The 26,486-nt window shown below is 44.7% G+C and overlaps 1 protein-coding gene and 1 pseudogene across 1 annotated transcript; both read left to right on the top strand.

Moving 5' to 3' along the window:
• The first annotated feature begins 5,863 nt into the window (after positions 1–5,863).
• LOC133089659 (arrestin domain-containing protein 4-like) lies at positions 5,864–7,063 on the top strand (annotated as a pseudogene).
• Positions 7,064–16,820: 9,757 nt separating this feature from the next.
• On the top strand, positions 16,821–17,381 carry LOC133090503 (annexin-2 receptor-like). The gene has a single exon (XM_061188940.1). The coding sequence runs from the start codon at positions 16,821–16,823 to the stop codon at positions 17,379–17,381; it is 561 nt and encodes a 186-aa protein (XP_061044923.1).
• Positions 17,382–26,486: the final 9,105 nt, after the last annotated feature.

Here is a 26,486-nt window from a genome sequence, read left to right as displayed (position 1 = left end):
GCCTCCAGAACTAAGACAGAATAAATTTCTGTTGTTTTAAGTGACACAGTTAGTGGTAATTTGTTACAGCAGGTGCAGGGAACTAATATATGCTATAAACTGCCAGGGAGAATTTAAAGTGGTGGAAGCTCGATTCTGAATGCAGCATATAATGGATGCTGCTCAACTTTATGGCTTAGTGGATCTAATAAACGTATGCATAGTCACTCGGTGCCCAGTATTGGATATATTGAGTCATAAGGCCTAAGTGACAAGTTGGCTTTTTCTGCTGCCTTGTCCTCCTTTGGACATGATCCTTCTCTTCCTCTGGGCCCCATTCAGCATTCAGAGCCTTCTGAGTCACTGACTAAATGTGTTGGAGTACTATTGTCAAGAGTGTCCTATGCTGTCTTCAAAATTGAAAGAGGCCACCAGTGCTGTGCAGCAGAAAAAGCTAACATTTATTTATCTATAATGATTTTGAGCCTCTCTTCACACACTCTTTAGCCAATTTGTATTATATTATTATTTTTTTAAATATTTATTTATTTATTTTGGCTGCGCCGGGTCTCAGTTGCGGCACGCAGGATCTTCATTGCAGCGTGTGGACTTCTTAGTTGCAGCATGCGGACTCTTAGTTGCGGGCATGCATGCGGGATCTAGTTCCCTGACCAGGGATCGAACCTGGGCCCCCAGCACTGGGAGCGGAGTCTTACCTACTGGACCACCAGGGAAGTCCCTGTATTATACTATTCTTTTGTGAATTGCCTATTCATATCTTCTGAACATTTTACTTTGGGTTTCCTGCCTTATCATTTAATTTGCAGAGGTTATATGTATATAGATGTAATAACTTGTGAATTTTAGACTTTGAAAATTTCTTTTCCTAGTTGTCATCAATCAGTTTTACCCATGTGTCCTTCATGGTATAGAAATACTTCTTTCTATATACTATGTTTGTCATCCCATTTTGGAGAGTGTGCTGTGTCATTATTTCCAGAGCATACAACAATGACATACTTTTAGCAACTGTCATCCCATTGTTTAATTTTTCTACATAATTCATAAAAGGAAGCTTATACTGAAGCATGATTCTTACCCGGAAGCTTCTCTAATAATTTCTATATTTTCTTACCCTGGAGTTCTTCTATGCTCAAAGCAATCTGTAACTTTAAACTTGAAGGTAAGAATAAATTCATGATTTTTTTCCTAAAAAATTATGCTTTTTAGATTTATCTACTTGAAAGTACTAGGTGCAATTATCAACAAAATAGTATTGAGCACATCAATTTAAAAATTGTTGTTTTCACATACCAGTTACCAATGAAAGGAACCTAGTTTCCTTGGAGAAAAGACTGATTGCAGGTCTGGGGCAAGGAAAGTAAAAGCTGCACCTGGGACAATTCACTGCACCAGAAAACAAGGAAACTGTAAAAGACTATGAGATCATATGCCACCAAAGAAAAAAGAGTGAGATTACAGGGCTGTCATTGACCAAAGATAACAAAACTTGAATATCAAATAAAATAATGAGTAGAATTTATTTAAACACTCTCTCTGGTCAGGTTCTAGAGGATGCAGGGATGGAGTTAGGCATGCAAATGTTTATTGAAGAGTAATACCTATGAAAGGAAAAAAGAATGAAGGAAAGCTGTCAGACCGCTATGCAGATCAGACAATTTCTGCCAGGCAAAGGGGTAGACTAATTCTAATATGAATGTGCTGGTGTTATGGTGCATCAGGATTCTGTCTGAACTTCAGAGCTTCAGATAATCCAAAGGGAGATGTTGCACACTCAACTATGGGGGCCAAAATACCTCTTTGTTCCTGCCCTGCTATTATAGTCATATATTGTGCAGCTTGTTGGTGATTGATGCTGAGCATCTGCAGACAGACCCCACTGCTGGATCTCACCGAAGTGACTTCTTCCTTGTGCACCCACATCACTTGCTTGCGGTGCCTCCCCTCCTCCTTGAATTTCAGCTGTGACTGGGTTCAAACAATTCTGAGCTGGCCTCGACCTCCATCCACTCAGGCAGAGCTCTTCTATTCTGGGTATCTTTGTGGGAATCTTCACCTCAGCTGTGAGTGTCCTAAATTGCCCCCGTAAACCTTGCAACTAGTTGAGCTTTCAATCACCTGCCATCTTTACTGTCTGTTCTGTTGTTTGATTTTTCTGTTTTGTTATTTATCATTTATTATTTTACCATGCTCTTCCCTCCTCCCTGCAGTTAAACAAACAATAAAAATCTGGCTTTGAAGGGAGGCATCACATTGAGAACGTTTCTTTCTGGTCAGCAAATCAGCTACGGCAATGCTCATGGACTTGGCTGCATTCTGAATGGTCTCTTGACTGCCACTTCGCTCTCTCACGAAGATATAAGGACTGAAAGCTGTAGCCAGATTTTCATCATTTTTTAAAATTTATTTTATTTTAATTTATTTTATTTTTGGCTGCATTGGGTCCTTGTTGCCACGCGTGGGCTTTTCTCTAGTTGTGGCGAGCAGGGGCCACTCTTCGCTGCGGTGCGCAGGTCTCTCATTGTGGTGGCTTCTCTTGTTGCAGAGCACGGGCTCTAGGCGCACGGGCTCCAGTAGTTGTGGCACGCGGGCTCTAGAGCGCAGGCTCAGTAGTTGTGGCGCACAGGCTTAGTTGCTCCACGGCAAGTGGGATCTTCCTGGACCAGGGATCGAACCCGTGTCCCCTGCACTGGCAGGCGGATTCTTAACCACTGCGCCACCAGGGAAGCCCCCAGATTTTCATCTTTTTGTGTGTGGCTCCAATCACAGCACCTGGAACATGGAAGGACATCAAAATGTGCTTCCTAAGTGTTGGGAATGACTGTACTTTATCACAGTAAAATAAAATTTTACTGGGAAATGCTTTCTAGTCAAGGACATCAATAATGTAGCCACTGATGCTTTTGTCAACAGGTTGACGCAGATGAAGAAGGACATATTACAATGCAATACACCATGGATATGTTATGTTAAGGAAAAAAATCCATTTAGAGGGAAAAAAACCTCCCCTCAAAAGGCAGTGTTTAACATTTGTTCTCATTAAATTATCATTCTATCCATGATGATATTGATAATAATGATAATAATACTTGAGCACGTTAATTTCTGCTAGGTAATCCTAAGTGTTCATTTTTATTATTGAATGCATTCATGAAAGCTGCCTTGTTTATTTGCTTTCCATTTCAGAGGTGACAAAAGGAGGCCTAGAGAGAGGAGATAATCTGCTGAGGGTCACTCATCCAGAGAGGGGTGGAACTGCCCCTGCACCCAAGCAGTTCAGTTTCTGGAGCTTCTTGTCGTGATTCTGGTCCAAACACAATTTGAAGTTCTTTGAATTGAGCAATTCACTAGGAGAGGACAAAACTGGGAAAGTCAGAAAGTCCAATGTGAGAATTAGGTCACCACCCTTGGCCCTCCTTTACATCACAAATCTTCCTTTGGCATTCCCCCACCCCTACAAGCATTCCTTTGCTTGGAGATCTGGGTTTCCAAGTGTCTGTTCCAACACTAGCAGTATGATTTGGGGCCTTCTACACCCCATTGTCCCCACAAACAGGTTTTTCCCCCTCGGGTGTACTAGTACTTTTCCTTTTCAACCCTAATCCCATCTATCATGAAGAGATTTGACCATGAATAATTTTATCCAAGATGATTGGTTTTTGTATTAATATTATCAGGTCTTCTGATGCAATTATCTTGTAGGATTAATGTCACCACCCAAACTCCTCCCATCTCGCCAGGAGGCCAGAAGAGCATAAAAACTCGCGGGCTGGGGGCTTCCGAATCCCAGACACTCGGTATCGCCTGGTGTGAGACCCACGCGATGGCGCAGCCCTTTCCCGGCTGTGAGCGCTGGGGCCTCAGAGGCCGCCAGCCCCGAGCTCAGCCGACTCTGCGCCCTGGACGCTCCCTTTCTACCCCGCCCCGTGCGAGCTCTCCTGGGACGGCCCAGACTTCGACTGGGAAATGCTTTCCAGTCCCTGCGGCGGGCTTCTGCGCTGGGACCGTTCGCGAAACGGACACTTTGCTGGAGGCCGAAGCCCTCGCGACGGGACGCAGAGCCACCTGCCCCGGACCAGACGCCCGCGACCCACCCGGACCCAGAGGCGCCCCAGGAGAGGCGGCCGCCGCCCCCGCAGCCTCCCTCGGCGGGTGGCACCGCTTCCCGGACGGACGAGCGGAGCCAGAGAACGCTGACGGCGGGGACCCTATGGAGCGTCGCCTGGCTCCTGCCCCCGGGAGCCGCCGCACGTCCCAAGGCTGGTGGCAGCGGATCCGACGCGCAGTGGCCCGGAAGACCCAGGGCTGCCAGGAGCCCCGAGATTTGCGCTGAGTCCCTCACTAAGTACAGTCCCATTGGCAGTTTATGAAATGCGTATTACCCTGCAATGTGAAGATCATTGGTAAAATCAATGTACAATGTCGTCTGAATTTGTATAACAAGATGAAATATACACGCTATTGTTTTAATTTCTGTATTTTTTCATTGGTAGGAATGTGAACCTCGTTAAATAAACTTTAAAAAAAAGAAATTTATGCAAGATGATTGGTATTTTGCTTTCAACAAAACTGTACAACTGAATTTTACCTGTTTGGGATTAAGTTCCTTGCTGACACAGTTTAGGAGCTGCCCTGAGTTCCTTGCCAAGTGGGCCTCTGCAGGGACTAGGGAGCCACAAGTTATCCTGCTTCAGTAAAGCAAGCAGGAGAGAAGAGCCAGACAAGGAGTGCCAGCAGGACACAGTCATGGTGTTTAAAATCTCCTCTTGAAAGTGACACTCCATGACATTTGGTATCCTAAGTGACATCTTCTTTTCCTCTGTGAGCTCTATTGCATGTGCCCTGCTGTTTAATGGTTTGTTTCAAATAACTGGGCTGGAGAATGGTAAGGAGAAACTCTCATCCTTAGTGACCCTTAGGTGAGACTAGCATGGACTTAAGAGAAGAACTTTCCCTCCCTATGGTGGGCAGTGGGCAGGGTGAGGTGTTTCCAGAAGGCTAATGGCAAAGGAACTCTATTTCTTGGTCTCAAGCAAAGTCAGCCTTTAAGTCTTGGGAGTGTGATTAGGGTGAGGAAGGAACCAGATTAAGTATGAAGACTTTCTCGCAGATAATTTTCCCTCTTGGTCTAGCTAAGGAGCTGCACTTTGGTCTTTAGTTTCAGGGTTCTTTCAACCCTCCACACTCACTCTACCACTAGGCTCAGCCCCTCACCACGAGACTCCAGATGCCCCAGTCTCTGGGCTACTTCAATGCCCAGCAGGGATTAGAGAAGCTCCTTGCTCCTGTCCCAGGAGCCCTGTGTTAAAAAGGTTAACACATACAAAAGACATTCAAATGTCTTTATTAGAATGGTTTATTTAATTCGTGATGGAAGGACATGTAAGAAACGAAAGATGTAAAATTCCAAGATAAAATACTGAGGGAGCATTTTCATCTTTTAACCTTATGGTCTCATCTAAAAACCAGGATGAATATAAAACAAACATTCTCAAAGCATCCTGAAGAGCAAAAGAAAAATGTGAACATTTACATATGCTATTAAGGACATCTAGATTCATTCTTCTAAGATTTCTAAAAGAAAAAGATTGTAATAAGTAAATATAATGTTGGCTGTGATGTCCCTGTTGTATTTCTTTTTGTGGTTTTTAGGAACAGAAATGGAATAACTCAAACAGTTTAAGCATAAAATGATTTATTAGGGGATAAAAAAATAACTTGTGGGGCCTCCACCAGGCCCCGCACAGCGGCCGCGGTGGCCCTCGGCGTGAGGGTGGCGCCTGTGACAGCGGCTCCGCTCTGCTCACGACCCCGGCTCCGCGCCGGTGTCGACCTCCTTGGCGCGGCAGCGTCGCCCGGTAGGATGGACGGCGAGGCGGGGTCCGCGGCGGGGGTGGGCTCCGAGGGCCGCTGTTCGAGGACAGGCGCAAGGGCTGCGACTCGAGCGGCGAGGCTGTGGTTGGGCACGTGCTGCTGGAGGCTGCCGAGCCGGTGACCCTGCGCGCGCAGCGCCTGGAGGTCCAGGGCCGCGCCGCCGGCGCCGCGGACCCCGCCGCCGCCTCGGGGGTGGAGAGCCTGACCGTGCGCCTGAGCCTGCGCGAGCCCCCGGCCGGTGAAGGCATCCTCTTACTACAGCCTGGAAAACATGAATTCCCATTCAGCTTTCAGCTTCCATCGGAACCTTTGGTAACCTCATTCACCTGGAGATATGGAAGTGTTCAGTACTGTGTGAGAACGGTTTTGGAACGACCTGATCAGAGTGTTAAGCGGGAACTCCAGGTTGTCAGTCACATCGATGTCAACCCACCAGCATTACTAACCCCTGTATTGAAAACTCAACAGAAGATGGTTGGCTGTTGGTTTTTCACTTCTGGTCCAGTCTCGCTGAGTGACAAAACTGAAAGAAAGGGATACTGTAATGGAGAAGCTACTCCAATCTATGCAGAAATAGGAAATTGTTCCTCTCGTCTGATTGTTCCCAAAGCTGCCATTTTCCAGACGCAGACGTACCTGGCCAGCGGGAAAACAAAGACCGTGCGGCCACGGTTGCCAGCGTGCGCGGGAACCACACCGCCTCCGGGAGCACCGGCACCTGGAACGGGAAGACCCTCAAAATCCCTCCCGGGACGCCGTGCTGCATCATCCGAGTGGACTACTCCTTAGCTGTGTATATTCACATTCCTGCTGCTAAAAAATTGATGCTTGAGCTGCCCTTAGTGCCTGGCATGGTCCCATACAATGGTTTTGGCAGCAGGAACTCCAGCACTGCCAGCCAGTTCATTATGGATATGAGCTTGTTGACACTGACTCTGCGAGAACAGCCTGAAGCACCACCAAACTGCGCAGACATGGTATCTGAGGAAGAATTCTCTAGACACATTCCTCCTTACCCTCAACCCCCTAACTGGGAGGGCGAGTCATGCTGTCCTCTGTTTGCCTGCACTCAGGAATTCAGATTTCAGCCTCTGCCTCTTTATTCAGAGGTTGATCCACATCCTAGTGACATAGAAGAGACCCAGCCTGTTTCCTTCATTCTCTGAACATATTTCAGAAATCACTGTGTTCATCATCAAATTAGAATGTCAGTTCCTCCCCCCTGCCTTTTTGGGGAAGAGGGAGGGAAGATTAGCTTAAGAACATAAATGAACATCAAGACTGAGGTGATAGAAATTAAAGCAAGAGTGAACTTTCCAGTGGGCCAACAGGATTGTTGCACAAGTTTGTGATGTGGTCTTGTGTCCCCTTTGAACAATGGGACGAAGATGTGAAAAGTCACAGAATGTAATGGAAGTCCTGATGGAGACAGAGTAAGTGGAGGGATGCCTGTGCTGGCCCAAGAGAAAGTGCCTGTAAATAGTGGAAACACTATGCGAGCGTATCTTTACAAAGGTTTCTCAAAGTGGCACAGATGTATCCTAAGCTTTAAGGCGGTATGGACGCACTGGGAGGAGACTCGATTTTGGAGAAATAGCAACACACGGTTGTATGTACATGGACAGGAAAGGGGCCCAGTCTACAAAGCAAGACTCTCCGGTGTCAGGGTCTTCATATTCCATAAGACTGAAGTCCTTAAAAGAATCCTTTTCTGAGGTCATGGTCTTATGAGGTTCTAATGAAGTAATACAGTTTTCACTCTTTTAATCGTAGTTTAAGAGGTAGTTTATAAATTGGCTATATGGTATTATGAAACCAAGAAAGAGTTCCTAGAAAGGCTTGTCAGTTGAAAGGGGAAAGGTTGTACTTTTTATTCCCTTAAGTCCTTTAGTTGAAGGTTGAAGGTTGCGTTTTTTATTCCCTTTAAGTACTTTAGCAGGGTACGCGTTTGATTTTCCTCATGTGTTATTTACCTAGAAGCATATTAGAAAAAAAAGAGGTTTTAAAAAAAAAAAAAAAAAGCTTGCATCCTTAGGATGCCTTGATAACTGCACAGGGGTGAGGAAAGGCCTTTTCTTACCTACCTCTAGTGGGGTTATCAGAATCAGATACGGTTGAAAACTCCAGGCCTGAGAAGTCTTCTTTGGAGTTTCTGCTCATTTGCAGTAGCAATCTCATCTCTCCTATCCCTCAACCTGAAACTGGACCAAGGGCAAAATCTATAAGGTTAGCACTAGATGAAAGTTACTATGCGTATACCAAAGGGTATTTCAAAATAAATACAAAACCAAGAAGGCAAAATTACCATTTAAAAAAAAAGTCATAAGCTTAATTTCCATCAAGAGACTTAAGTCTACTGACAGTCACTGTGTTGTACATTGTTATTCCAGTTCTTTAGTAATTCTGTTCAAACTGTGATTTTTTTATTGTTTTGGTGCAATATTTTATTACCATTCAACCTCAGGATATTCAGACCAACAATACTGTGTTGCTGCTAAAAGTTTGAGCAGTGTTTTTACTGTCCCCCTCTCTCCTCCTAGTCACGGTCACATGTTCACTTGTTTTTACTTTAATCTATTGGTTTTGTGAGCTGAGAGCATTTCTGGACACTAAGTAGAAGGACGGTAGGGATTCCCATGATAGAGATTTTGGACCAGCCCAGTACTTTGGTTTTCTCCATGTCCTATGTGTTTGATCTAGAAACTCTGGTACTTCCCATGCAGAATACTGTACTTCATTCAACCGAATGATTAGCTTTTCTTTCAATCAGTACATTCAGTTAGAAATAGAAAAGTTCTAAGGTTAAATTAAATTTTGTACGTAAAAATTAGTCAGACATTTGATCAGGGATTTTTATACAAACATTAGGTAAATGTATGCTTTTCACCCTTCTGGATATACCTCTCTTCTTTGTAATCATGTAAGCATCTTAAGCTGTTCTTTCATTGTAAGCCACTGTTGAAAATCACAGTGTAAACTGTTTTACCAATAATTGTGGTACTGAAATTGTCACAAATTTTTATTCCCTGCTTTGGTTTTTTGGTGATCTTTTATTTTGCTTCGCTTTTGTGTGTTTGTAGCTATATGCTGTCTAAACTGTTTTATTTTTACTTAAAAAAAAGATCATCTTCAGCTATTTCTTGACCTCTGAGTTGTAGTTTATACATTTTGTCAAGACGTTGTCTATGTACATGATGCCAAAACAAAGTGAAATAAACAAAACAAAATGGTATGGAGGAAGAGAAAGTTTAATTGTCTGGTTGCATGTAGAAAAGCAACTGCTTACTGGAATTTTTTACTAGGATTGTTTTGTCACCTTTTTAAAAGAAATCATGAAGTGCACCCACCAAATTAAAACAAAGCTGATTTTGTAGCACTTAAGAGAATAGCTAAAAGATATGATTTGCCTTATTGAATTGATATTGGTATATCTGACCTTAAGAAGTAGGTTGAAACTGTATATCTTTTTGTAATCAAGAAATTATTTGATGAATGTTGAAGACTCTACATTAGAACAGAGAATACTTGGGAATGAAGATAAAATTTTAGCTGTTATTTGCTTGTTTTGTTTGCAAAGAAACCGTGGCCTTAGAATTTTCTTTTTGATGCAAAAATTTTGAAATTGAGAATGTGCATCTTTTGGCACACAGAATCCTTCCATGAGCAGAACTTTACTTTCATGTTTTTGTTTTGCACGATAAGAAACTCAGTAGGCAGGGGTTATGTTTTCAATAAGTTAACTATGAAAGCTTTTTATTTTTATTATAAAAATGTAACAATCGGGCTTCCCTGGTGGCGCAGTGGTTGAGAGTCTGCCTGCCAATGCAGGGGACACGGGTTCGAGCCCTGGTCTGGGAAGATCCCACATGACGCAGAGCAACTGGGCCCGTGAGCCACAATTACTGAGCCTGCGCATCTGGAGCCTGTGCTCCGCAACAAGAGAGGCCGCGATAGTGAGAGGCCCGCGCACCGCGATGAAGAGTGGCCCCCACTTGCTGCAACTGGAGAAAGCCCTCGCACAGAAACGAAGACCCAGCACAGCCATAAATAAATAAATAAAAATAAATAAATAATTTTAAAAAATGTAACAATTTAACTCACAGGGAAAAAAAATAAAGATTGTATTTTGTACTCTGATCTGAACACCATGGGTTCCTTTTGTTAATAAAATGATTACACTGAAAAAAAAAACTTGAAATTTAATGGAATAACGAAGACAGATTTTTGCCTGAACTTCAGGAATGGCTCCCAGAACCAAACAGCCACAAAGTGGCCCCCAAAGATAGACACTGTCAGAAACCAAAAAACACTGAATTTACCACCAGCCCCAGAGCTGCTCTTCTCAGATTCACGAATCCCCTGGGAAATGTTAAAAGACTGTGGTCATTCCAAATGTTTGCGGGAATGTGTGCATCCCGTTATCTTCACGCATTATTGTTGGAGGGTCAATGTCACATGCATCCTGAAGAATAATATGGCAATACTCAATAAACTTAGGTGTATGCATTTTAATGACATAATTCTGCTTATGGATATATATCCTAGAGAAGTTCTCTCACGAGGGTTCTATCATATGTGATGAAGGTGGGTAACTGGCAATGTGCTTGTCCACTGTGGGACAGCAGATAGGCAAAATGTGTCAGGGGTTCACCAGAGGTTAACATGGCAGCATAGGAAGCAATAGGTGAAATGCACCGATAACAATCTTAGAAACATGCAAATGAACGAAAAATAATAAACTAAGTTATTAGTTTATAATAAACTGATAACCTTACATGAACTGAAGACATATGTACACAAAAGTATGTCACATATGACGTCTGATACAAAAACACACATAGAAAATAGCTTCAAATGGCAAGAATTGCAATAGAAGTAGGGAGAGCAGAGAGAAAGAGGAGCTTCTAATAACAGAATGAACACAATTACATAAAAAAGGATAGGAATTCTGCAAATAAACAAAAAAAGGAAAAAATCTTGAAAATGTGGCATTAACTCAATGCATTTGTGAATTAGGTATGAAAAGCACAGTATATATGGCATCTTCCTTTGATTCAGATCTTCTAGTGAACAAAAAAAATAAGAATATTGCAATTCTAAGTAGGCATGGGACTCTCCTTTTCCCACCCCAACCTGATCACTCCTTTACTTGTTTCCCTTCCTGATATGCCTGCATGAAGACCTGGAACCTCGATCCAGCTAATGCCCAAACTAGCTTTGTGTCCTGGCAAGAATCTATCATCGCGGAGTCTCAACTCTGAAACCAGGCAATCCTCTCTAATATGCTAAATTATTAGACATGCGAAGCGTAATTTGTCAGCCTTTCCTGAGGAGTAGAGAGCTTTTTCCCCCAGTGAATGGAAAAGACCAGGACTGGACCTCTCTCCCCAGGGACCCTCCTTCCGCTCCCATTCCCCTCCTTTAACTCCATCACCGAAACCACTCGGAATTTCCAAACCCCTCCCAGCAAGATGCAGGTTTCTCCTTAATCTCGCGAGGCTCCGAGGCAATTTGCAAGGCAAATGAGTGTCTATCCCCACTTATCTGGACGTGGGTTTCCGATCTCCTGTACGAGACAGACCCTATAAAAGGCACACTCAGTACGGGGCTGAATCATTCGCCCCTTTGCTTAGACCCGCTACGCGTCTGGCCTGGGAGGAGGCTGAAGCCATGGAGCCGCACGCACACTACACCTGGGAAGAGCTGTCCCGGAGGAGGGCGCATCCAGAGCCCCACGTGCCACCGGGCCTCAACCGAGAACAGGCCTGGGCCTGGGCTCTGGATAACTTCCCTGCGCTGAGCCGCCCCTCCTGCCGAAGCCCCCGGTTCTGCGAGGACGCGCACTACTGTGCATGTGGGCTGCCGCGGCGCGCTTGCCCCGGACACGCAGACGGTCCCCAGGTGGAGAGCGGCCACAAACGCTGGCGAGACCCACAAGTCCAGGAGCCAACGGCTAATCCGGGGTGGAGCGGCAGTCCCGTCAAGAAGAGGCCGAAGCCACACACCGCAGGGCACAATCGGGCCTGAACAGCCAGGAGATGCCCGCAGCAGCGGAGGCCGACAGACACGCGGCCAGATGGCCTCCAGGAGCCCAGGACGATCCCCATGCCCTACCCCGAAGCTGCAGAAACCCTGTGGAGGCTTGAAACCCTGTGGAACTCGGCAAGGAAAGGAGTCGCAGCCTTCTGTCCGGCCCACGGCGCCCCTTCAACCCATGCCCTGGCCTGGAGCCTGAGTCACCCCAGTGGAGGCCTCCTTCTGCCTGGCTGGGCTTCTCCCCTGGGCCCCGCCTCGCTCTGCGATGAGCCTGGAGGACTCTGTGGGGCAGACCATTCCTTATTTGTCCCTCCTTTCCTGGATTACTGACAGCTTTCTCAATTAGAAATCTCTCTTCAGGGAATCCATACTATCTTAAGGAGCTTTCTCTCGTACTCAGAGTCGTCATGCTTCTTATGTTGATTTCAATTATGAGCAATGATTAAAACGTGCTTCCTTATTCTCTGCCTGTGGATTGATTTGGGTGGGTAGAGTCAGGCCTGGAAGCGGTATAGGGGGTTCTGTGGCTGAAAGGAGAGCTGGGACCCAGGTCAGGGCTCCTTAAGATGAAAGAAATGTAAAGTGAAACCATGACATATAACTTTGACTACCACAGTGGTCTGTATTAATCTTTTCCATTTGTTCTAATATTGGTAAAGTGGTAACTCCCCAACGCAGCTTTTGAGAAATGAATTTGAAAGGGTCTTTGGAAAGCCAACATAACAATATGCATTAAGCATTTCAATATGAATACCCTTGGGGACTTCCCTGGTGGTCCAGTGGTTAAGACTCCGAGCTCCCAATGCAGGAGGCCCCCAGGTTCGATCCCTGGTCAGGGAACTAAGATCCCACATACCACAACTAAGCCCGCTCGCTGCTACTAGAGAAACCTGCACACACCAATCAAGAGCCTGCACACCAAAACGAAGACCCAGCGCAGCCTAAATCAATCAATCAATCAATCAATCAATCTCAAAAAATATATATGAATACTCTTGACCCAGAATTCCACTTCTACAAGCCAGAAATTGTGGTTAACAGGAGATTTTCCAATATAAGATTAAAAATAAATGATAGTCATATTTGCACAGTTCCAAACTATGCTGCTCTTAGAGGTAAAATGGAAGGCATGACTTTGAAAAGATACCCAGAGGCTGAATGTACCAGGCTGAGCCCTGGACAGGTTGTGACTGTAGCAACTAAGGGTGGTTCTAAGCAAGTTGGAAGGGAAAGCACTAGGGCACAGCCACCCATTAGGCTGAGAGAGGGCAGGGTTTCCAAAGCCTTGCCTATGTAAACACTCTGCTGCAGTTCCTTCCACAAGTGCCTACCTTGGGAATTTGCAACTGAGACTTAGAATTTGACCATGATATGTACGTCAAGCATCAAGTTGCCTCCCAATTCCTTGTTACCTGTCTCAAGTCTACGTGTAAAGGGATTTTCTCATGTCTCTTCCTGGATTGACATACAGCCACACAGTCCCCACTGCAGTCCATCCGGATATTCCCAGCTCCTCTATAAGAAAACTTTGCATCACTGCTGGTCTCCCCCTGGATGCCAGGACATGGTCACCAATAGCACACTGTTGTCTGTGAGCTGGTTCCAAAAAAAGGTTGCTCTGTTTCAGGATGCATTTCATCTAGTGCCCATTCTTTAATCCCACCAAGTATCATTACACAAGGTTGAACGGCTATACCAGTTTTTATCGAAGGATTGGGATAACTGAAGGAAATTACACAGCAGAAGGGAAAAATTTAAACTAAATATTGAATTTTTTAAAAGTTATCATTACTGAGAGTACCTTATGACCTACTATAGAAGACGAACCTCTTTAGAATTAGTTTCCTTACAGGGCACAATAATGGTTCCAAGGAGAATCAGAATATTTACTGACCCTGTGCACTAAACAGTGCCAACCACGTTTCCCAGACTCTCCAGACCATAGTTCTCCCTTAAAAAATGCGGACCCGTGGCTGTCACCTAATTGTGCTGCTAGGACTGAGAGATAGCACTGTGGTTTTCCTCTTAGGAGCCTGTGTTTTGTTTCACTTCTTTCTCAAAAGCAAAAAGATTAGCAATAAGAAGACAATCCATAGGCAAGACCTCCTCACCCCAAAACTGGAATCCCAACCTGCAGGAAAAGGAACCCACTTTTTGAACCATATAGTTAGGATCCCTGAGAATATTTTCCCCACGCTAAGACTGTCCCTGACTCTCTCACCAGAAGGCAATCCCTGCCTATACATGTCCTTGTTAACTCTTCTCACAGATCTATCTATATTCTTTCATGACACCCTTTTCCCTAACAATAGACCAAAACTTATTTTTGGTATAGGTGGGAAAAGAAATGGACTTATTTTATTCTAAAATCCATCTACTTTATTTCACATCCATTTCAGTGATTATATGTGGAATCTATAAAATACTCTTTCTGCCTTCCCTTCTAGAAATCACCTCATTCCTGTCTTGAGAAAATAGCTACCTGGTAGATACCTTGCTATTTCACATGCCCAGTATTGAAGGATGAGTTTGCTCCATGCTGGTCTATATGGTCAGTGGAACTTTCCTATTTTTGATGCTCAGAAAGGTTGTTTATGAATGAAACTTTAAAAAAATAGGTGAGACATTGTACTTGACATACCCTTTTCTTCAAAAAATAAAAAGGAAAAAAAATAGAAAAGTTGGGGAAATCCTACAGATTAAAAGAAATATTAAGACATCCCAACTACATGTAATGGGTAGACTTTACCTGAAATCAGTTGTTCCCCACTTTGTTGGTGACTGATATTGATCATCTGCAGTCTGACCACATTGCTGGTTCTCACTGTAGTGGCTTCTTTCTGCTGCATGTATAACACAGGCTAGCTGCTCCTAACCTCTGTGGGGAAAACCAAATGTCACTGGTGTTCAAACAACTTTCTGAGAAGGTTCTACACCACCAGGGCCTATTAGTGCCATGTTGAGCCTTCAAAGGAAACAGTGTTGTTGTCCTTCCCTTAAACCCGGCCAGGCAGAGCTTTGTGTCTTGAATATCTTTATTAGATTCCCCCAAGTCAGTTACAGCCATTGCATGCTGGTCTAATGAACCCCTTCAACTTACCACTATTGGCTGCCTTGACCAGAACTTGCAACTCTCTGCCTCTTGCATTGTCTATACTTTCATCTTCTTTATTTCCTTATTTCTCATTTTTGGTTTTGATTCTCTTCCCTCTTTTCTCTGTTTCCTTATTTCTCTTTTTTTTTTTAAAGTTACTTCTTTTTAAAAATAATTAATTAATTTATTTATTTATTTATTTTGGCTGCATTTGGTCTTGGTTGCTGTGCGCGGGCTTTCTCTAGTTGCGGCAAGCAGGGGCTACTCTTCGTTGTGTTGCGCGGGCTTCTCATTGTAGTGGCTTCTCTTGTTGCAGAGCACGGGCTCTAGGCGCACGGGCTTCAGTAGTTGTGGCACGTGGGCTCAGTAGCTGTAGCTCGCGGGCTCTGTAGTTGTGGTGCACGGGCATAGTTGCTCCACGGCATGTGGGATCTTCCCGGACCAGGGCTCGAACACATGTCCCCTGCATTGGCAGGCGGATTCTTAACCACTGTGTCACCATGGAAGTCCCCTTATTTCTCATTTTTATTGATACCATTTCTTTTTATCTCAGCTCACGCAAAACACTGGCTTTGGTGGGAGTCATCTTAAACGTTAGAGTTTTCTTTCCTGGCAGAGAATCAACAAGTTTTAGCTGTGTCCTCATGGTCTCTTAACTGTGACTTTGCTCTCCCCTTAAAGTTCAGCTCTGCCAAAGCAGGAGCCAGTTCTACAGCTCTGTATGTGCAGAAACCATCACAGCACCTTGCTCATGGCAGGTTGTCAAAACATGCTTGTTAAAAACTCTGAATTTAACTGACTTTGTTACATTGAAGACGAATGACTGATCAAGGAAGTCTAGGCTTAGAGGCACTGACATGTTTGCCAACAGAATGTCTGAAACATCTCAGGAAGGATGTAAGGGAATACGATTTCACTATAGATCTGACACAAGAAGGAAAAAGCAATCCATTCAGATTAAACACACACAAAAAGACAACATTTTGAGTTTGTTATTCATTGATGTTATGTTTAATATCCATGTTTAATATCACTAAGAATGACAATGAAAATAATAATAATTGTAAATGAATAACATGTTTTCTGCCTGGGAATATCTAATTACATGACCTTTGTTATTGAATTTAATCATAAAAGTTACCTTGTAAAACGTTAAATTTTAGCTACCATCCAGGTAAAAACATGAGGATAAGAGAGGTTAGGTAACTAACTGAGTCATATAGAAATAATAGACAGAACTTGTACCCAAACAGTCTGCATCTAGATCTCTAGACTTTGAGCCCTCCCCTCCTACATGTTGGCTGCAAGTCTGAAGCAATTTTAACTTAGAATTGAAGATCAGAGTGTCAGTCTGACCAGCAGTGTGATTTCATGGAAAGGTGGCCAACTTCTCATTCTGATCATCTGGGTAAAATCTGATGGTACTTTCCAAGCAGAAGGGCCCTGAGAATCAATGGACATACAGTTAACTAAAAGTGTCAGGCACATAGGATACTTTTCCTAAAAGAGTAACCTTCCAAAGAGCTCGTCTTGGCAGAGTCCCTGTACCTGTAATTCTTTAAAAAAAAACCAAACAACAACAAAAATTTAATTCTATCAAATCAACAAAATCGATTCAACTTCGAATAACTCCATCCAAGATGATTGGATTTTCCCCTAATCTCCTCAGGGCCCGCCTTCTGAAGCAATCTGAAACCTGACAAAACGGCACCACCCATCCTAATATCCTCTGGTTGGACCCCTAAGAGCCCGAGAAAGTATAAATTCTCAAGGAAGGGATCCCTGAAAACTTCTCCTCCTCTCAGGGGCTGAAGTGATGGAGCCGAACTTTCCCTGCTGCGTGCGCGAGGCCTGGGATTCCGCAGAGGAGTCCCAGGAACCAGAGATGCTGCAAATCTTGAGCTTAGCGGACCCTGAGGAATGGCAGCTCCCTTTCTATCCTACGCTGGGCCAACTCTCTGGGGACGACGAGGACTTCAATGGGGAACAACTTTCTACCCCCTGCGGGCGTCTGCACCCACACTGCCCGAAACACGGACCCCGAGCGCAGAGCACCTGCAGGCGGGGGGGCGCTGGGCCGCCCGCCCCGGACACGACGCCCGCGACCCGCCAGGAGCCACAATCGCCCTCAGGAGGTGGGGCCGCCGCCCACCCTCAAAGCTTCCCTGGGCGGGTCTTGCGGCATCGGGGACCCAGCATCTGGAACCCGAGACCTCTGACCGCGGGGACCCTTCTGGAGCATCGCCCTCCTCCTGGCCTGGAGAGACACCACCGGACGTCCCAAGGCTGGTGGCCGCGGACCTACACGCAGTGGCCGGGAAGACCCTGGGCTGCCTCTCCCGCCGCCTTTGGACCCAGGAGCCCTCATCTCCGCTGAGACCCGTCATTGGATGATCCCTTGCGACAGATGTTATTACAATAACACCTCTCCGTTTAGCAATCATGGAAGAATTCGTCTTCAGAGACATTTGTGAATTTTTCTTTCGCTTACTTAATAAATTATACCAAATTCCAACGCCTTTCTCTCTCTTACTTTGGCTTTTGGGGAAGGACCCGACGCAGGGGCGGGGTGGCCGGGGCCAGTTCTCACCAGGGACCCTCAGTCCCCTGATTTGCTGGGCGGGGGGAGGCCGGTAGGGTCTCTTGGGCACACCGGGCGGCCAGGGGTCCAGCATAGGCGTTGCCAAACTGGGTCCCACGTGCTGGGCTCCGAGACATCCAGCAAAGGGCGGCCAGCAGGCCTGAGAACTCCACTTCGCCCGATGAACGCTCCTGCGCCCTCGCCCTGGCCCTGGCCCTTCCAGTGCATCTGTGGGGCCGTCCAGTCACCTTCACGTTGCTCCACGGCCCCCAGCGCCTGTCGCCGCTCCAAACGCATCGAGAAGCACTGGCCTCCGGTAGCGCAGAGCTTCCGTCTCCCTCAGGGACTCTCCTGGGCGTGTCCCTTCTTCCTGACTCGCCGCGAAGCCGACTTCCAGCTCCCACCTCAGAGCTGACCTGCAGCCAGAGCGCTGGGGCCCCGGACAAGAGAAAACTAGGGATTGTCTTTCGCGGTGGGGCGTTTCTGCGGCCAGATTCTGGAGCGGTTAGGCTCGCCTCACTTCCTAACTCCAACCTGGCGACTTTCCAAGGCGCCTGACTTCTCATGACCATTCGGAGTTGAACTAGAGTGTCCACCCAATCCGGGGTTTGAAACCGGGCCTGAGAGAACAATGGCAGGCAAAGTGTAAGCGCTTAATAAATGTTAATGCAATTATACTGAGAATTTCTCAACTGCTGTGATTTCTCTGGGGGCAAAATCCTTCACTGGGATTAATCTCACAGGAGTCTGAATGTGGTGACTCCTGGCCTCGGGAGCGGTTTCCTGGAGTCCCTTCACCTCATCGCTCTGGTTTCTGGCATCCCACCCAACCTCACCCTTTCTCTCCTTTCCCTGCCAGGATTCCATGGGCCACCTGTGCAGCCTGGTGCTGGGGCTCAACCAGTATGTAACCCTGGCCTGTCCCCAGGGAATTGCAAAAGTATTCTTTTCACCCATCCATTGGACCACAGAGTGATATTTCACTTTTTCAGATTCAAACAGAACTTTTCCATTGAGGCCTGAGCATGGGAAACATACAGCTCATAACAAGAGGATGTGATGACATGGGTGTGTGTTGTAGACACTGCTATGTCTTTATTAATGTACTTTAATTTCCTACTTTGTCTTTTATTTCTTAAAGAGTGTATATGAGAAATGAAATCAGTGAGAACTGGAAATAAAGAAATCACTTTTAAATTTCATCCTCACTTTTTCAGTAGTCATTTCAAATACTTAATCTCTTAGGCAAATAAATGAAATAGCCCTTGAATTCATGGAAAGACACAATTGTCCATAAACCCACTTGTCAGGAATCAGTAGCAGGATTTGGAGTACAGTTCTACAGTTCCTTTAGCAATTCTAAAATCCAAAATTTTATGCAACCTACACTTTGGTGTGTAAATTTTGGTACAAAACTCATTTGACAGCAAAATATGGCATAGACTGATGTGAGGCCATAGTGTACTCTATCCAAAGTAGCATGAGTACTCATAGGAATGATTGATTACTGGGACTGTCCGAGACCATGCAGACAGGTACACTCTATCAGGCAAGCTCTTATTGTCACTTTATAATTCCTTACATTTTAAATTATAACATACATCTAGACCCCAGTATTTTAATAAATATATTAGAGTATCTTTAATATTAACTAATGTATTAGCAATATCTAAAAATACAATTTTAGGTTGTTTTTGGTTGTAAAACTGACTAGTAGTGCTGAATACTGTAGAAGTGCCCTTTGCTGGGAGAAAGCTGGAGTCATTGCAGTATTTGATCATCCATAACATTGTTAAAGAAAATTCTGTTCTGGAATAGATTGCTTCTGCCATTACCTGTAACTATTTCTAGTAATGGGGTTTGTGTGCTCCATTTTTTCTTTTCTTTTTACTTAAAAAATTTTTTTAAATTGACTTGAATTAGCCACCTCTACCTCTGCCCTTTGTACTTTCCAACAGCCAAAGCAATGACTCACAGTATAAAGAGAATTTTTTTAAGCTGTTAGGTTTTATTATCAAAAAAGATTGTTTTTTTTAAAAGAGATGTTTTTGTGTAATTTTTAAGGGAAAGGAATTTTCACAAATGTACACAATGTCAAAATTTCTTACATGATTGCTAATTCATGCAATTCAACATGGGGCATGTGAACAGCAAGGTAACTGTATGTAGCTATTTCCTCAACTCTAGAAATGGATAATTTCAAGAAGGGAAGGCAGGCAGGGGACACAAAAGCAAAAATAAACTAATGGGACTACATCAAACTAAAAACTTTCTGCACAGCAAAAGAAACTATCATCAAATTGTGAAGGCAACCTACTGAATCAGGGAAGATATATCTAATCACATATTTGACAAGGGGTTAATATCCAAAATATACAAAGAACTCTTACATCCTCTTAAGGTTTTAACTCAAGTTATACAACTCAATTTATATGATTTAAACTCCAAAAAAAAGCAAACAACCTCATTGAAAAATGGGCAGAGGACCTCAACAGACATTTTTCCAAAGAAGACACACAGATGGCCAACAGACCCATGAAAGATGCTCAGCATCACTAATTATCAGGGACATGCACATCAAAACCACAATGAGATATCATCTCCCACCTGTCAGAATGGCTATTCTCCAAAAGACAGTAAATGACAAGTGTTGGAGAGAACATGGAGAAAAGGGAACACTCATATACTGTTGGTGGGAATCTAAGTTGGTGCAACTACTATGGAAAACAGTATGGAGATTCCTCAAAATCTAAAAATAGAAATACCATAGGATCCAGCTTTCCACTCCTGGGTATACATCCAGAAAAAACGAAAGCATGAATTCAAAAAGATACATGCACCTATTTACAATATCCAAGACATGGAAGCAACCCAAGTGCCTAAAAAAGGATGACTGAATTAAGATGTGGTAAGTATATACAGTGGAATATTGCTCAGCCATAAAAAGAATGAAATTTTGCCATTTGCAGCAACATGGATGGACCTAGAGAATATTATGCTTAGTGAAATAAGCCAGACAGAGAAAGACAAATAGTGCATGATATCACTTATATGTGGCATCTAAAAATAATACAAATGAATGTGTATGCAAAACAGAAACAGACTCACAGATATAGAAAACAAACTTGTGGTTACCAGAGGGGAGAGGGAAGAGTGAGGGACAAATTAGGGGTATGGGATTAACAGATACAAACTACTATGTATAAAATAGATAAGCAACAAGGATATACTGTATAGCACAGGGATTATAGCCATTATCTTATAATAACCTATAATGGAATATAATCTGCAAAAATACTGAATCACTATGTTGTATATCTGAAACTAATATAATATTGTAAATCAACTGTACTTCAATTTAAAAGAAGAAGAAGATGTGGTATATATACACAATGGAATACTACTCAGTCATAAAAAGAATGAAATCCTGCCATTTGCGACAACATGTGGACCTTGAGGGTATTACCTTAAGTGAAATAAATCAAAAGATAAAAGACAAAAACTATATGATTTCACTTATATGTGGAATCTAAAGAAACCCCAAATCAACACCCCCCCAAAAAAACTAAAACAAAAAAACTGAACAAACAAAACAAGAGAACAGATTGGTATTTACCATAAGGGATGATGGTTGGGGGCTGGTTGGAATGGGTGACGGGGGTCAAGTGCATGGTGATGGATGGTAACTAGATTTTGAGGATGATCACTTTGTAATGAACATATGTGTTGAATCATAACGCTGTACACCTGAAACTTCTATACCAATTTTACCTCAATAAAAAAGAAGGAAAGGCAAAAAGAATATTTTATAGATTTCATAAGTGATCATTAAAATTGATGTGAAATAAATGTAGATGGATTTTAGAATAAAATAAGCTTCCTTTCTTTATCCACTATTCCCACCTACAGGATATATCCGAAGTCATATACCTAATGAATGCCTACACAATCTATTCAATTTACTTTTTTTTCAGGAAGGAAAGATAAAAATAATATACATTTCCTGGAAGATTTGGGGGAAATAATGTGGCTTCAAAAGAGTTCCTGTCCAGCAACAAATCCAGAGAAATGAGCCTGCACCCTGCACTGCAATATCCAATCTAGAGAAAGAACAGATAAATACTATTTACGCTAGTAAATAGAGAGCCTTATTTAGAAACTAGAACGGAAACTCCTGAAACCAGAAATTTCAAGCGTCTCTGTAAGTGGACTCTAGGTGTCTAGATGGTGGATCCTGAGAGCAGGAGAAGCTTCGAATGGCAAGTAATTATTGGGGAACTTCAGAAGTGGCCCCAGGAAGCTGACTGCAGCTTTGCTGTGCTAAGTAGCAGAGATATGTCTGTCCAGGTGTGAACAGTGAATGGACGTTTGCATCGTAGAGAAAGGAAGGTGCCTGGATGGCTGTAACACACAGAGGAGTGAGGTTTCCCAATGGGGAGCCCGATTCCCTAGACAAACACCTACTGAGCAGCCCTCCAGCTGACATCTCTCTCCCTCCAAACTGTGCAAATCATGGCACTAGTTCCTTTCAACTTCCCTAGACAGAAGCTGCTCACTAAGAGGGGAGATGATGTATTAGAGGATCTTCAATTTACACACTCCAGATTACACTGTTATACTATTTAAATAAAATTTTACTGTCCTCTAGTGTCTTGGAAAAGCTTCTTGAATAATCACAATATTTTTCTCTTCCACTTTATTTATTTTGTATCTACCCTGGAAAATACAGTGTCATAACATAGAAACTAAATAGCTCAGCTCATATATGGGGTCATATAATCCGACAGAGTGAAGAAGAAATTGTGAACACACCTTCAAATACCATCAGTTAGGTCTCCCCTATCAATTCCTTGGCTACGTCTATGGTCAATCTGATAACTGACTAGGGCAATATCATATATTTGAGCAGTCAAAGTCAGCAATTAAACTATTCAATCAAATCTAACACAAAATTTAAATCTTTCATCGTAATTACCTATTAAGTATCATTGGATGCTAGCAGAGACAGAGGACTCTGAGATTGCTGTGGTACAGATATCTCACTAGGGCCACAGAAAACCAGTATTTGCCTTCCCTCCATCAATGACCATATTAATCTTTTTCTAGGCTGAGCCTGTGAATTGGATGTTCTCTCTCGATGATGAGATTTTCCTTCCTCTAGATTTTCCATCACACTACTGAGATCTAAGTTGAAAGGACATGCTCATATCTCTAATAGTGCTATTTTGACTCTTCAAAGTTAGTACCCTCCCAGTTACCTTCTTTCAATTAACTTAGAAAACATTCTTTATAGCACTTATACTAAAATAGTTCTATTTGCTTATTTGTTGGCATGTTTACTGTCTGTCCCTCCCATGAAAGTCAGACACTTTAGGACTTCCCTGGTGGCGCAGTGGTTAAGAATCCGCCTGCCATTGCAGGGGACACGGGTTCGAGCCCTGGTCCGGGAAGATCCCACATGCCACGGAGGAACCAAGCCCGTGTGCCACAACTACTGAGCCTGCGCCCTAGAGCCCGTGCTCCACAACAAGAGAAGCCACCGCAGTGAGAAGCCCACGCACCACAGTGAAGAGAAGCCCCTGCTCACCGCAACTAGAGAAAGCCCACACGCAGCAACGAAGACCCAACACAGCCATAAATAAATAAAAAATAAATTAAAAAAAAAAAAGAAAGTCAGACACTTTATGGCAGATCCCATGTCTGCTGGTTGATGGCTTTAGCTCCAGGATCATGTATACATGTAGTACAATATTGGTGCTTAGTAAGGCTTTGGGAATGAAGAAGGAATGAATATAGAAAAAAATATTCTCCAGCCACAGGCTGAACAGAGGAAGATCAGATATCACTGAAAAGGAGAAAAATAACTCTTCGGAGGATTTATTTGTTTGTTTTTCCTTGCTGCTTCTCAGAAATGCTGGTAAACATGCTGTGAGCATCAAATGCTGGGATGACCCAATCAATCAGATCTGACCAAAGCCACATTCAGCTCGGTTTTATTGGATGTCATTCAGAAGAGGATATTAATTTGCTTCTTCTCGGGGGTCTGGTATCCTGAAGCAATGTGCACTGAAGGTTAACACCAACGTCTGTGTTTCAGCATCTTAATTCTGATGTCTTAGAGGTCCTAGGCTAGAGGACTTCTGCTTCCTGCTCCTCTCTCTTGGCCCAGACACGCTGTTTCACGGTATAAGAGAGTGAAGGTTTGGAACTTCATCTGTCTTGCTGTGAGGGTTCGGTTGTCTGCAAGCAAGAGGCGGGAACCTGGCTACTGCCTTCCCTGCACTGGTAGAAGTCTGGGTCTGGACAACCTCCAGGGACTGAGCAGAGGCTCGGGGGAATGCTCCACTTCTGGTAGGATAGGACCTACTGTGTGGGAGAGAAATAATGAGGACTCAGAGACTTTCTCTGTGCCATGAGTAGTTTGGAAGCTCCCAAAAAGGCCTGCCTGGTAGTTGACACTTGGGTGCCTGCCTGGGGGTTGACACTTGGGTTCCTGCCTGGTCCAACTTCAGCCCCAGAGAAGCCGAATATGGCAGATCAGGTGGCTGCCTGGATCCAGAAAAGCTACAAAACCCCGGTGCAGGTAGTCACGGGGTGCCCACAGGGCAAAGACCTGGAATTCTGCCCTCTCCGAGCCTACCTGGTTGGCTACCTCAGCGCTTTCGCCTCTAACTTGGTTAGAACCATCCCCTTGAATTCAAGTCCCCTTGCTACAGTCACCTCCTGCCCAGTGTTCTAGTCCCCCTACTGTACATTTGTTCTCTGGGATATCTTTTCAAAATCATGCCTTCCATTTTATTTCTAGGGCTGCATAGTTTGGGATTGTGCAAACATGCCTATTGTTTATATATTTTTTTATCCTGTATTGGAAAACACGTCCGTTTTTTTTTTTTAATTTTATTTTATTTATTTATGGCTGTGTTGGGTCTTCGTTTCTGTGCGAGGGCTTTCTCTAGTTGCGGCAAGTGGGGGCCACTCTTCATCGCGGTGCGTGGCCCTCTCACTATCGCGGCCTCTCTTCTTGCGGAGCACAGGCTCCAGACGCGCAGGCTCAGTAATTGTGGCTCACGGGCCAAGTTGCTCCGCGGCATGTGGGATCTTCCCAGACCAGGGCTCGAACCCGTGTCCCCTGCATTGGCAGGCAGATTCTCAACCACTGCACCACCAGGGAAGCCCAACACGTCCGTTTTTTAACCACAATTTCTGGCTTGTAGAAGTGGAATTCTGGGTCAAGAGTATTCATATTTTTTTTTTGAGATTTATTTATTTATTTAGGCTGCACTGGGTCTTCGTTTTTTTTTTTTGTTTTTTTTTTAATGGGGTCTTCGTTTTGGTGTGCAGGCTCTTGATTGGCGTGTGCAGGTTTCTCTAGTAGCAGCGAGCGGGCTTAGTTGTGGTATGTGGGATCTTAGTTCCCTGACCAGGGATTGAACCTGGGGGCCCCCTGCATTGGGAGCTCGGAGTCTTAACCACTGGCCCACCAGGGAAGTCCCCAAGGGTATTCATATTGAAATGCTTAATGCATATTGTCATGCTGGCTTTCCAAAGACCCTTTCAAATTCATTTCTCAAAAGCTGCGTTGGGGAGTTACTACTTTACCAATATTAGAACAAATGGAAAAGATTAATACAGACCACTGTGGTAGTCAAAGTTATATGTCATGGTTTCACTTTACATTTCTTTCATCTTAAGGAGCCCTGACCTGGGTCCCAGCTCCCCTTTCAGTCACAGAACCCCCTATACCGCTTCCAGGCCTGACTCTACCCACCCAAATCAATCCACAGGCAGAGAATAAGGAAGCACGTTTTAATCATTGCTCATAATTGAAATCAACATAAGAAACATGACAATTCTGAGTACAACTGCAAGAAAGCTCCTTAAGATAGTATGGATTCCCTGAAGAGAGATCTCTAATTGAGAAAGCTGTCAGTAATCCAGGAAAGGAGGGACAAATAAGGAATGGTCTGCCCCACAGAGTCCTCCAGGCTCATCGCAGAGCGAGGCGGGGCCCAGGGGAGAAGCCCAGCCAGGCAGAAGGAGGCCTCCACTGGGGTGACTCAGGCTCCAGGCCAGGGCATGGGTTGAAGGGGCGCCGTGGGCCGGACAGAAGGCTGCGACTCCTTTCCTTGCCGAGTTCCACAGGGTTTCAAGCCTCCACAGGGTTTCCGCAGCTTCGGGGTAGGGGACGGGGATCGTCCTGGGCTCCTGGAGGCCATCTGGCCGCGTGTCTGTCGGCCTCCGCTGCTGCGGGCATCTCCTGGCTGTTCAGGCCCGATTGTGCCCTGCGGTGTGTGGCTTCGGCCTCTTCTTGACGGGACTGCCGCTCCACCCCGGATTAGCCGTTGGCTCCTGGACTTGTGGGTCTCGCCAGCGTTTGTGGCCGCTCTCCACCTGGGGACCGTCTGCGTGTCCGGGGCAAGCGCGCCGCGGCAGCCCACATGCACAGTAGTGCGCGTCCTCGCAGAACCGGGGGCTTCGGCAGGAGGGGCGGCTCAGCGCAGGGAAGTTATCCAGAGCCCAGGCCCAGGCCTGTTCTCGGTTGAGGCCCGGTGGCACGTGGGGCTCTGGATGCGCCCTCCTCCGGGACAGCTCTTCCCAGGTGTAGTGTGCGTGCGGCTCCATGGCTTCAGCCTCCTCCCAGGCCAGACGCGTAGCGGGTCTAAGCAAAGGGGCGAATGATTCAGCCCCGTACTGAGTGTGCCTTTTATAGAGTCTGTCCCGTATTGGATTTCGGAAACCCTTGCGCAGATAGGTGGGGATAGACACTCATTTGCCTTGCAAATTGCCTCGGAGCCTCGCGAGATTAAGGAGAAACCTGCATCTTGCTGGGAGGGGTTTGGAAATTCCGAGTGGTTTTGGTGATGGAGTTAAAGGAGGGGGATGGGAGGGGAGGAGGGTCCC

Source organism: Eubalaena glacialis, chromosome 4 (assembly GCF_028564815.1).
Source record: "Eubalaena glacialis isolate mEubGla1 chromosome 4, mEubGla1.1.hap2.+ XY, whole genome shotgun sequence".
NCBI lineage: Eukaryota > Metazoa > Chordata > Mammalia > Artiodactyla > Balaenidae > Eubalaena > Eubalaena glacialis.
The sequence above is the reverse complement of the archived record's forward strand: the minus strand, read 5'-3'. Positions and strand labels throughout refer to the sequence as shown.